The sequence below is a fragment of the Pelobates fuscus genome, chromosome 10, assembly GCF_036172605.1.
Source record: "Pelobates fuscus isolate aPelFus1 chromosome 10, aPelFus1.pri, whole genome shotgun sequence".
Classification (NCBI taxonomy): domain Eukaryota; kingdom Metazoa; phylum Chordata; class Amphibia; order Anura; family Pelobatidae; genus Pelobates; species Pelobates fuscus.
This window is the reverse complement of record NC_086326.1, coordinates 24696127-24709633: the sequence shown is the minus strand read 5'-3', so window position 1 is coordinate 24709633 and position 13507 is coordinate 24696127. Positions and strand designations below refer to the sequence as shown.

The 13507-nt window shown below is 37.7% G+C and overlaps 1 protein-coding gene across 1 annotated transcript in view; it reads left to right on the top strand.

The window, feature by feature from the left end:
- CEP55 (centrosomal protein 55) overlaps nt 1–10400 on the top strand; it is a 37278-nt gene extending 26878 nt beyond the window's left edge. The window contains exons 5-9 of the mRNA XM_063435240.1: nt 1531–1678; nt 3452–3765; nt 6716–6787; nt 7772–7897; nt 9529–10400. Coding sequence (XP_063291310.1) covers nt 1531–1678; nt 3452–3765; nt 6716–6787; nt 7772–7897; nt 9529–9738 — 870 coding nt within the window. The 3' untranslated portion in view covers nt 9739–10400. The remainder of the gene's footprint in view (nt 1–1530; nt 1679–3451; nt 3766–6715; nt 6788–7771; nt 7898–9528) is intronic.
- Nucleotides 10401–13507: the final 3107 nt, after the last annotated feature.

Here is a 13507-nt window from a genome sequence, read left to right as displayed (position 1 = left end):
ACCATTTGTATCCCTTAAATTAACTTTGGGAACATCAAATAGCTATTTTACGTTTCATGATGTGCTGGTGTCTCTTATGTCAACAGTGTTCCGGCAACTGGTTTTATTGGCCCGCACTTCCTGCTCTAATGGATTGTAGTGAGTTTAGGTGTGTTTGGATTTTTGCAGAGATTAGATTTCGAACTCATTGTAGCAACATGGATTGACGCCTACAAAGCTGTGACATTTATGTTGAACAGAGGACATGAGAAACCTGTAACGGCTGGTTGTTTTGTTATATTAAAAATGGAAAGTGTGCAACACCACCTTTGTGGTAACTGTTAGTTTCCATTTCGTCAAACTTGTCTGGTTAAAATTAAATGTTTGTTAGTCCACTCATTGTAAAGCGCTATGGAATTTGTTGGCGCTATATAAATATAATAATTATGGGACAATTTACACCGCAAAACCCAATTTCATGTCTGTCACTTTCCTTTTCAGTGCATGTTCAAAATACTGGTGCTATTTATTTTCCACCATTATGTTAATCCTTGGTGTTTCTGCATCATCTTTAGGAAAATAATTTATGCACAGCCCCCTTTGTGTGCTTTTTGCACTTTATACACATTTGATGTAGAATTTATTATTTTTTTAAATTTTGTTTTTAGTTTTGCTAATGACCCTCTTGTGGTTGGATTTATAAAAGCGTTATTTCTCCATTTAATAACGTTGTATAACATAGTATTAATGTTTGTGTAGAGGTTTTGACCAGATCTTCCAGCACCTATCGTTACATATCCCATTAAGATGGTTCATTGGAATAATGTGTCGGGTGATGTCTGTGTGAAACCCAATGGACAGAAGTTTGAAGACAAAAGAAATAGGAAGCAGATGGTGAACTATAGAAAACCGTTCTATATCTTTCATTGCTGAGTGCATTTCACCTTGTGGTCTGCTAAAGATAAAGGAACACTATAGTGTTAGGAATGCAAGCACTTATTACTAGCTCTATAGTTTTATACTACCCATATAGGTATCCATTCACCATCTGTACTCCTTCACTGCCCTCTTGTAGCAGCCACATCATCTCCCTGGCTGAGATCAAGACAGATGATCTCAGCCAGTGCAATGCTTTTCTATGGGGAAACATTGGGAGACTTGTGTGCATTCATGGCAAATTACTAAATTGGACTAATCAAATACTGCTCTAGAAACAGCATTTTATTGAAAACAGAGTTTGGCTCAGTTCTTGTAGAGAAGCGCCTGCCAGTATGAATGCCACTACAGGTGTATATAACACTGCAATGGAATCATTGCCGTTTCTAGAAAACTGCAGTGTTTTACATTACAGGGTTAAAACTGAAGAGCCACTGCACCCACACCACACCACATCACTGAGCTGAAGTGGTCCTTTAAGCAGGATGAGAAAACATTGTCATGATACTGTACTTTAAGTCTTATAACTCCCATTCATATATCTTTTGTAAGACTGAAAAACATTGCTTTGAATGACTATCTGTTTACTATTGGTTTTCCACATCCCATCTAAAGGCTCTTGAGAAAAATCAACAGTGGTTGTCTTATGACCAGCAGCGTGAGACATATGTTCAGGGTTTAATGGCGCGAATCTACGAACTGGAGCAGCAGGTTGCAGCCGTTAACCAGACTCTTCAACAGCAAGTCAAGGAATCTTCTGACGGTATGGTATAGTATAGTATAACACTCCACCGCATGGATAATGCTGTGCTCGGAATTATAGCAGTCACTGCACTAATACTTACTGGGCATTTTAGCATTCTGGGGGCAACTAAGGCAAGCCGAGCAGAATGTCGGGGTTACATCATCACAGAGGCAGGGGAATGTTGAGCCCTAGACATACTATATCACAGGCATCTTTTTCCACAATAGCCTAATTCGATTCGTAATCGGGGTTGTAATGTCAATGTAGAATTGTGGAAATAATTTGTCATTCAAGTAATTAAATTTTTTTGAAGAACATCCTTCTTGTAACTTCCTTAAGCTGATCTTCCTGATAAAACATGGCAGTCTTTGCTTATGTGTTAGCCTGCTCACAAGGCAAGATGAAGCAGTGAGAATACATCCATACAAAGAATGGTGGTTTTTCAGTTTAATATCTCCTTCCTGTTAGATAGCAAGGTGTGACTGTTTTTATTCAGCAGTGTCTGGAATTTCAGCCTGGTATCTGGACGTTATGCCTTTGAACAGGTTCTGATTTGAAAGTGCCATCCATTGAGTATATTCTCTATATTGGAGAAGGACATTAACTTCTGTTTTTGTCAAAATGTGTTTAATTTCCAGACCGTGTCTTATGATTTAAGGAGGTTCTCCTCTAATCTATTTTATTGTTCTCCATAGCAATACAGATGCAAGCCGGGTGTTTCATTTTTTACAGGAGTTTGTCTAGTATTGCTCTAGTCTTGTTCCTTTTTGTAGTATTGTTTATCATGATCTTAATTCCTACCTGACCCTATATTTGTCCAGGATATTCCCTATATTTGAATACCAGGGGGTTGCTGACCAGCAGCGCCTGAGATATAATATGTCTGAGCAGATATTATGACAATATCCTATTGATTACTTGTTTGGCTTTTTGGTAAGTCTTATTAGGTTTGTGCAGCTCAACAATGGTTTTTATTAACTGTATTTGAACTTTGTCCCTCCCAGTATATGTACTACTTGGGTATTGCCCACAAGTAAAGGCTGCCATGTTTGAGAAGGAATATGAAATATTGTTTCATACTTCCCATAATTTTCATTTGTGATCATTATACACGGCATCATTACATTCCCACCACATCTACTTTGAGAGATGCGAAGTTTACTTACAAAGACTGCCCGATGGGGAGGATCTATTTATACCAATTTCAGAGTTCTATTTCCTATTTTTCTGCTGTGAGGGGAGGAGCTAACCCATGAGTAAATGCTGACATGTATAATGATCAGGAAAAGAAAATTACGGTAAGTATAAAACAATTTTACTTAATATTGTCCACAAACATTACGCTTGTAAGCTTTGACCATACAACAGTGCTATTCTATAATACTTTGTGGATGGCTATGTTCTAGACACTGGGAGATGCATTCATAATATAAGCATATTCACTCCGACTGCTTTTTATGTAGTTCATGCCGATGGAAATCTGAACTACCTACTGAAATCTAAATTTAAATCAATGTTTATACTCCGTAAAGTTTTACTCTTTAAATACTGAATTGCAGGTTCACATTAAAAATGTTAGGACACTATGCAGACCTGCCTTTTTTCCGTAGTGATTATGTACCATGTATTTTTTTGTTTTTGTTTTTTTATATATTGCAATTATTTTTTTTTTCTTCAATGGAACTGAAAGGTTGTCACCCTGCTTTTCTTGTAGTTTTCTGATGTCGAGGTTTTTCATATTGTTATAAAATTCTTAACTCCTGTTGTGATTCATAATTCCATTCATTTTAGCAAAACAAGATGACAAGCAGAAATATTATGACAAGCTTTTACTGACGGCAAAGAAGGATCTTGAAGAGGAACAGAAACTGGTAGCCCAGTTAAATGCTGAACTTGCCACCACTAGAACGAAGTATGAAGAGAAAAAGAAAGAAGTGGAGGAACTCTCTGTATCTGTCCAGTTGGTGCGTGAGGATGAGAAACAACTGCGGGAAGATGAACGAAAACGAGTGAAGGACAAAATCCAGAGGTTAAAGATTGAGCTTGAATTGTGCAGAAACAAAGTTGTAGAAGAAAAGAATAGATCTTCAGAGCTTTTAAATCGGGTAAATCCCAACACATTTTAAGGTCCAGTAAATAGTCTGAATGATTCACTACCCAGTCGCTGGTAAAGTTTAGAATTTTTTTTCCCCCCCAAGAAATTTTGTTTGGCTATGAAAAAGAGGGGACCATAGTACGCTGTAAAAATAAGTACGTTTTGATTCATGTCTGTTAAAACCTGGGAAATAACCACAAACCTTAAAGGGAAACTTCAGTGCCAGGAAAACAATCAGTTTTCCTGGCACTGCAGGATCCCTCTCCCTCCCAATCCCCAATCCCCAGTTGCTGAAGGGGTGAAAACCTCTTCAGTAACTTACCAGAGGCAGCGACACTGCTTCTTCCTCCCCCGCCGCTCCACCTACTGACTCCGGCCGGTGAGCGAGACTGATCCCGTCCACCGCCTGAGGACACCTAATGAGCATGCGCGGCAATGCTGCAAATCCTCATTAGCGGTCCCCATAGGAAAGCATTGAAAATGAATTTCAATGCTTTCCTATGGGGAAATGAGCGACGCTGGAGGTCCTCACACAGCGTGAGGACGTCCAGCGACGCTCTAGCACAGAAAACCTGTGCTATAAACCAGGAAGTGCCCTCTAGTGGCCACTAGAGGAGGAGTTAGCCCTGCAAGGTAATTATTGCAGTTTATAAAAAAAAACTGCAATAATTACACTTGCAGGGTTAAGGGTGGTGGGAGTTGGCACCCAGACCACTTCAATGGGCAGAAGTGGTCTGGGTGCCTGGAGTGTCCCTTTAATATCTGCAGTTTATTGGGTTTCGCCAGTTATCACAACTGCCCACTAAGAGTGCTCTGGCTCTGTCCCGGTAATGGGGCAAACTGTTCTGCCCGCTTACTTGCCCCGGCCAGGCTTACTAATGATGCTTTAATAACGCAATGCTGACGAAGGTGGAGTTGCACATAGTGAAGCATACCGACTCCAGACACCATGGGGGTGGTGTGGTGTCTCAATGTGCCTTTATTCACAGCCTGACTAAAAGTTGGCTTTGGATTGTGCTTTATTTAATTCACATTTGACTCATGGAACATACTGTTTTTATGTTAAGATTTACATGGCATTCCTGGCTGTCCTCACTTGTAGGAGCAAAATGCTATGGACAGGAAGCCTGAGAGATTATGCACGCCTGTGACATTTCTCTGTAGATTCTTGTGTCTTGATGATCATGGTGTGCTGTATTATCCTGAAAGCAGGAGTGTACATCAGAGATCAGTGCATTTACTGGTATAAGGGGACAAAGTGTAACCGTGGCTGGTTCCCTTATTTACCACCATAGTGTCTTAAAGCATAGAACTTAGTAGGGCTAACCATACAGATATCTTAGCCATAATTTCATATAGTTAGAAAGAGATCCTCTATTTAACATATATAAATAATTGAGAATACAATATAAAATAAGGATTGACTTGGAAGCAATAGTTTTGTCTTTTTGGATATTTATTATATAAAAATATAAAATACATTATAGCAGAGTTTATAAGATTAAATTAAATGCTTGCAAATATCATTAATGGGTTAGCATACCCTTCTGAACATGTCATCATGTCAGCCTCTGTCATTTTAAGATGGAGCAGCATCTGTCTCCAAGTTTCTCCTCTGTGTCTTAACATTTAAAAGTACACCTATTTTATACCTTAGGTGTCTCCATTTTAGGGTCACTGTAGTTCATTTATGAAAAAGTAACACTTCTTTTACTTTATTCATTTTAGGACCTCCCTTAATTTGGCAAACATACGAGGCCATAACTAAAGGGTGCATACGTCATGGAAATTCCCAGATTTGGGGAAGTTCCATTAAATTGAGACAAGATGGCGTCTTAAAGTCTGAATGGCTTATCTATTAAGGTTACCACAGCATATTGTACTGAAACAGTCATAGGATAGCCTTGAAGCTTGTTTATGCATTATTGTTATTGTAATTCGTCTGGGACAAAATGGCGCAAACATATTACGCACTGAGGTTATTGCTTAAAGAAACAGTTCTGAAAAACAATATGTTCCATTTCTAACACCTTGTCAGTTTGCAATATCTCTTAAAGACAAAGTACACAGTTTAAGAAATACAACATTTTATTTTAAACCTTGTAATATTTGCATTTGCCCATAACAAAAGAACAGAAGTGACCATTCCACTTTAAAATCTGAATGTGCAGCAGAATGAACTGATCCTTAATGTCACATTATAGAAAGCAGTTTGTGCATAGAACCTTTAGCTAATAAGCCTCAGTTTATTCATAATGCTTCAGAGACTGATGTTGGTACGATAAATAAAGGACTGTATTCCATATGAAACTCATTAAATATTTAATGCCCTTAAGTATTTGAATGCCTTACTTCATGTACACTTTGCTATAGCTTCACAACCTACATATCTTTGATACTCAACTATAACAAAACAAAATAAGCGCCCTCTATCTGGTACAATAGCTGCAGTTTACCAACAAGGAGTTCCCCCACCCTTGTGGAATACAAATCCGTACAAACCAAACAAGGTGAACGGTTCTGGAGCTTCAAATTACATTCGTAAAGGGAGAGGGCGATTTCCAAAAATATGTATTTTATAAAAAAAAAAGACAGACTGAGATTTTCAAGCTAAGCCCATGAAATGGAGCTTATATAGCTCTATAAAGCGTGCATGATAATTTGGCACTATGTTAATATTTGCACTATTTAGTTAATACGCTGCACCATTTTTATACATATAAGCTACACATTTTTGTAATTTTATGTAATTCAAAGCTCCAGCGCTGTTCACCTTGTTTTGTTTGTATAGCTTGGATACAACACACAGTTAAAATTGAAACCATAATATAAAAATAATAAAATTTTATAATAAAACATAACCCACTTCTGATGTATTTGAAAATGCAATGAGTAGTAAGGTGATAGTTGGAGTTATTGCTTCTTGGGCTTGAGTTCAGATTTGTACCTTTACCTTCCAGGTTCAAGCGATGCAGCAGTCATTATTAAAGAATCAAGAGGATGAGGAGAGAGTTATTTCATTGGAACAGCAGGTATTGTGCTGTAGATATTGGGGTTGCATATCTCCATTGGGGTTTTATTTTTTGTGTGTTTACAATAATTGGACAAAAGAAAAAAACATCTGAACAATGCATGCTCAACATTGTTCAGATGTTGCCACCAAAGTAAAATGAAAGTTGAATTCTGTGTTACCATGTCAAAGAAGGTACCTGTGCACACCTGCGATCAGTGGGGACAACACAGCTTCTTTTCTGTTCTCTCTAATTCTTCAGTATGTAACCTTTTTTAAGGCTCTTAACTTATATTAATCACACCCTCAAAGAATTCAGCCATTAACAATTAGAGTAAAGTAGAAAGCTTTTCAAAGCAATCACAGCTTTGGTGCCAAGTTCAGGGTGTCTTCTCACTTCCTGTTTAAACATCGCAGTCCATTAGCTTTTATGGATGCAGATATACAGCCTAAAATGAGAGAACTTTTATTATTCTGTTTTCTGAAAAATGATTTCGGAATCTTTCCCTATACGCGGAGAGTATACGTTTATATTGTATTATATAAACAATGTGACCAAAAATATAAATGAATAAAAAATATCTGCACAGGAAACTCCCTAAAGAACTGTGTGTGTCTGTCTCTCTCTCTCTCTCTCTAACCTGTATAACAATCCAATAGAAAAAAAAACCATAGGGGCGCACTTATTAAAACACAGTGATACTTATCAATGGTATCCAAAGGACTCAAAACAATCTATAGTACATGGAAATTAAAAATGGAATACACCATATACTGCAAATCAAACAGGATAATATGTCAGTAATCTATGAATACTAAATTTAGCCGTTCTTAAAATCACATACTTTTTAGTAGTGTAATATCTTTGCAATTGCTGCTACTTGAGGAAGCTGAGCACGCGTATGCTCATCTTTGGGTCACTAGAAATGTTCTCCTATGGAGGTTTTTGAAAGTGATTTAAGCATGACTCAGAGTAAGAATTAAACTCTCTCTTCTTGACAATCAGATCCAACGGTGTACTTCAGACTTTGAGAATGAGAAAATCGACCGTCAAAAAGTTCAACATCAGTTACATAAAGTTCTCAAAGAACTGCGGAAGGCCCGGGAGCAGATAACTAGGCTGGAACCAACTGTAAGTTTCATTAAACAGTTTCTTTGCAAAGATCGTGGCCGTTTCATTGTCGTCCTGCGCTTGCAGCGTTCCCTTCTGGTGGTGGTAGGTTAAAGGTCTGAGACTTCTAGGTGCAAAAAGCCATAGCTTTGATTAGTGATACCTCTAAAAATACAATGTACAAAAATAAATTTACTTGTACTAGTTACTTGTGAAATCCTGTCTTTGAGGTTTTACACAGAATCCAGTCCTTCTACAATGACTTATATTGTAAAATCATGAACTGGTTATCTCAAAGTCCCATTATGGTCAAATTAGTGAGTGTGTGCTTCATGCACCATTGACCACTGATTTTTCAATTAAATTCCTATTGCAGAGCATGTGCATGGTCCTCCATTTTGACAGAAATGCTCATGTACCATTCAATGGAAGCAGTTGTGAGCTTGTTTGGGCAGGGCCCTCTTCGCCTGCTGTTTCCTTGCTCATTGTGGATGGTATTTATGAGTGTATCACACTGTTTTTTTAGACTTGATTAAGGCACAGGATAGTACCGAAACATGTTATGTATGTATATATGTATATTTTTAGTTTAAACATTTAGATTTGTAAACTGTAATGTTTCCTTAAAGTTTCTATCTAAACCAAGCCAAAGATATCCTACAAAAATAAAGACAAATAAAAGCAGAACTGTCACTTCTCTGACAGTGACAATTGCCAGCTCCCTCATCCCATTGGAGCATTTACTGGGGGTGAATAATGCATTGGAAGTAGGTAAAGAGTAACGTCCGCTGCATTTCTGTGTTCTAGGCGATTTGCCACAACTTAATGCTTCAGGCATCTACAGAGAAATGCTGTGGTCAGACATTCCATCGGTGGTGTCATACACGCAAAATGCACTATAGTAGTCATGTTATTAACATGCCATACCTGAACAAATGGGCAAGGCATTCAAACTGGCTAAACCCATGGCTAACTTTTAGTTAGCAATTGGCTTATACATGAGGCTCAATGGTTAAAAGGACACTAGGTACGCAGACCACTTCAGCTTATTGAAGTGGTCTGGGTGCATAGTCCCTGGTCCCTTAACCCTGGAAAGGTAATTATTTCAGTTTTTAATGAACTGCAATAATAATCTTTATGGGTTAGCCCCACCCCTAGTGGCTGTCTACCAGTCTAGTGGCTGTCCTCACGCTACCCGAAACGCCATAGAAAAGCATGGTGGAATGCTTTCCTATGCGGCAGTTCTGATAAGAGCATGGCCATTGAGTACATGCGCATTAGGTCAGCCCGTGGGGAGGAGCGAAGTCGGACCCCGAGCCAGCGCTGAAGGTGTTTTTTTATTATTATTATTATTATTATAAACCCCTTCTGCACCACTGGTGAGGAGGGGGGACTATAGGGAGCTATAGTTCCAGGAAAGCAACACCATTTAATAGATTTTATGTTTTAAATTGTTGCTGTATTTTCATTGTTGGTGCCACAAATGTTATTTTTAATTCAGAGTATGTAATTTATTTAACAGTTTCCTGTTACCATTTGGAAGGCAAGAAGGGAATAAACTGGCAATCGTACAGTTAATTTGTTTCAGTTTTTTTTGTGGTTTTTTTATATAAAACTTAGAATTTTGAGCTATCTCGGCTTTGTTTTTCTAGAAACATCTCCATGACGTCTGCTACATTGACTCGTCCAAGAACTTCCACACAGAGTTTGATGAGAAGCTGTCTATGCGAGAGCAATACCCGTCCCCAAAACACAGAAGCCCCCTGGATGAAAGCTTCCTGGAGTGTCCCAAGTGTAAAGCAATTTATCCTACAAGCGAGCACCGAGAACTTCTTGCTCACATTGATTACTGCACCAGCTGAATAAAGAAAGCAAACTCCCTTCCTCAACATACATTGGATATTACTGACAAAATCTGCTGCTTTCCTGATGAGCAGTGGATGTATTTTTACACTCCTTTCTAATGTATTAGAACTATGTGTCAATAATTCGTCTTGCTATTCATTGTGTATTGTATGTGCCAGTATGAATAGGAGACTTAATAGAGCTAATATTCAGCCAGTAGAGCTTACATTGTAATCCATGACATTTTTACAGGTGGGTAAAAGGTTTTTAAGACACCGTGGTCTCCGGAGATTTAAGAACATGTAATATCTTATGACTGTTAATTGTATCTATTTACTGTTGGTATATATATATGTGTGGATTTACAATGTGTTTTTTAAAGGAACTACTGACAACTTACGATAATTACTCTGCTTGATCCATTGAAGGGATTCGTCAGATGTTGCAAAAGCGTGGCATTTGGCTTATATATTGCACTGCTATTATATTTTGTTACTGTATATTGAATGTGACTGATGAACATCATTACGTTCCATGAAACTCTTCACTTATTTCGAGGTCATGTTGATGGTTTATTTTGGCAACACAGAAGTTTGGGAACTTTATTACTTATGATGCACAGCCACCCAACTGTAATGCCAAGAATAGCCATTGCTGGCATCGCATTCCTTATAAAAGTATATCTATTTCACTGGCAGATTAACTTGAATCTTCCACAGGCTGGTTTTACAATCCTTTTGTGGCTGAATTATGACAAATTATGAAATGCTTTTTTTTTTTATTATTTATACTTTTCATTTGCACTTTTTATTTTAACATAGTTGTAAATGATTCATTTGTTTATCTTAGGTTTAATATATTTGATATGCACAAAGTAAAATGTATATCGTGGGAATGTTTAAATTCAATAAACTTTTTTTGGCTCTCAAAAAAAAGATATATTTTTCGTCTTTGAGTGTAAAATAAAAGATCATTTTATTAACACATTTCTGGTTCCTCTCTGTTTTTACAGAACAGACTGTTGGGTGGAGCCATAACTTACCAGGATTTTACATTTGTTTACTTTTCACATTTTGTGTTTTTGTGAGATGTAAAAAAAAAAAAAATGTAAAATTCACTCCTTTTAAATTTAGCTATATCCTGGAACTGATCTCCTTCATTTTGCTATTTTTCAATCATGGTTATAATAGTGAAAAACTATATAACAAATTATACAGCGCTGTACAATGGGTGGACACATAATTGTAACCAGATGAGTTGGCCACACTGGAACAGAGGAGTTGAGGGCCCTGCTCATTGAGCTTACATGCCAGAGGAAGTTGTGTATAGTGACACAAAGAGGTAAGGGTAGGGTAGAAAAGTATTCACTGAGGACTTAATGGGTTATTTATTTTTTTTAATTTTTTTTTGTAGGCCATTTCAGGAGAGGAATCAGGGTGTGGAGAGGGAAAGCTGTTAACAGTTTAGTTGATATGCTTTTCTGAAGAAGTGAGTATTAAATCTTTTATTTTTTAATTTTTTGAAGGAATTTATACTGGGTGAATGTCTAAAGGAGATGGAAAGTGAGTTCCATAGGAACGATGCAGCCCTAAAGAAGTCTTGAAGGCGAGCATCATAGGTGGGAGTACGCATAAAGGCTGTACTAATGGCATAGTGATAAGATCTACAAATGTTGAATCATCAGAATCCTACCTCCAAGTGACACAGTGGTGTCTCCGCAATTAATATTCAACATGAAACTTACAGATTCTTCATATGGGGGGGATGTATCAGACACATTCATTGACTCAATGTTGCAAGAGATGGGAGCCTTTTAAAGGGGACGCTTCTTTCACTATGTCTACTTGCTGGCGATTTCACCAGTCCAATATAAATTAAAATTATGCCCATTTGAGGGTAACCTTGATTTTAAAGGAATACTGTGGCACCATTAGCACTTCAATGGCTTGGGGTGCTGGATACTATGTCACTAAAATTACTCGGTTTCGTAGAGATTCTCAGTCTTTTGTATCCTGGCCTCAAGTGATCACTTAACGCCATACATGTATAATGGGCAATAATCGGCTGAGACTATCAGGTGAGCACTCTCAGCCAATCACTGTACCAAACAGTTTAGCAGTGATGTGCAGTCTGGTGACTTTAGACTCTAGGCATCATAACCACTTTCATCTGTTGAAGTGTTTATGGTGCCTACAATATTCCTTTAATGGATGGACATATTCACTAACTGAAAACAAGGCTAAAGTTGTAATAAACGGTACAATGCAATATACACACTACTATAGACAGTAATTGTAGTGAAATGTATATACGAATACTTAGCTTGATTGCTACAATACAGCCTCCCAAGATCGTTACCCAGAGAAGACGACCTTTTCTTATAATCACAAACACTACAACAAACTGTGGGATACGGCTGAGAGTAATTCTAAAAGAAACATACAAAATACATAGACATAGTGAAGTACAGTCTAACACATCTCATGCGCTGAATAAGAATGCACTCACAAGATAACGGAGAATAAATCGCTCATAGGGTGCCTCCCCCAGTGGATATGGGGGGCTGATGATCCCTTGATTCCTCGTTGAGTTTCTTAATAATACTCAGGACTTCAGGTGGGTAGTAGTAGAAAAAATATGTTTTTATTGATAAAAGGTGAATAATCACCATCAATAAAATAACGGTTTTATTTTATTTTATTATATTTTATTGATGGTGATTATTCACCTTTTATCAATAAAAACATATTTTTTCTACTACTACCCACCTGAAGTCCTGAGTATTATTAAGAAACTCAACGAGGAATCAAGGGATCATCAGCCCCCCATATCCACTGGGGGAGGCACCCTATGAGCGATTTATTCTCCGTTATCTTGTGAGTGCATTCTTATTCAGCACATGAGATGTGTTAGACTGTACTTCACTATGTCTATGTATTTTGTATGTTTCTTTTAGAATTACTCTCAGCCGTATCCCGCAGTTTGTTGTAGTGTTTGTAAAGTTGTAATACTATGGAGTTTAAGACTAATCCATGACAGTTTTGTCACCGGCAGGGGGCGGTGTTGTACAGCTTTAATTTAGGTTCTGGTACAGCATTGTAAAAATCCAGTAATAAATCCGATAGGTCATATTTATTTGTTGGATTGTTGAACATGCAACTATAAATAACACATACTTCCTATACCTCTCCAACATTTATCATATGCTCATACAAACTTAATGCTAACTGTAAGGTTGTTATGATATAGAATGTTTGTGTGGGAGTTGCTCACTTTGTGTTAATCCACTCAGTTTGACACAAATTAGACAAGCAGTTTGACACAGGACCAGACAAAGGGATTTATAGCCCATGTGACAATGACCACTATCACAGTTTGTCATTTTCCCCTTTATAGAAGTATCACACATGTATGAAATATAGCAAAAGAAACATTATATTGTACATTTGGGAAAAAATGTTCACCTTCCTGGCCAATTCCTTATTTAAAGGGGCAATCTAAACACCATAACCACTACAGCACCTTGTTCTGGTTATGAAGCTAATAGGCCATGAGCCTCATCTTTGGTCTTGTATCAAACTGTTTGTCTTTTGACACAAAGCAGGGCTTCCACAGGTATCCACAGCTCAGCCACTCTCCATATTGCTAATGTAGACGTTACACTTCCGCTTCCGCGTTCTCACTTTGGTTCATATCTGTATTGCAGTGATAGGCTGAGCCTGTCAGCTGGTGGTCTCATCACTGCCATCATAGTCTGGTCATAATGTATATTGCTAACATGAAATA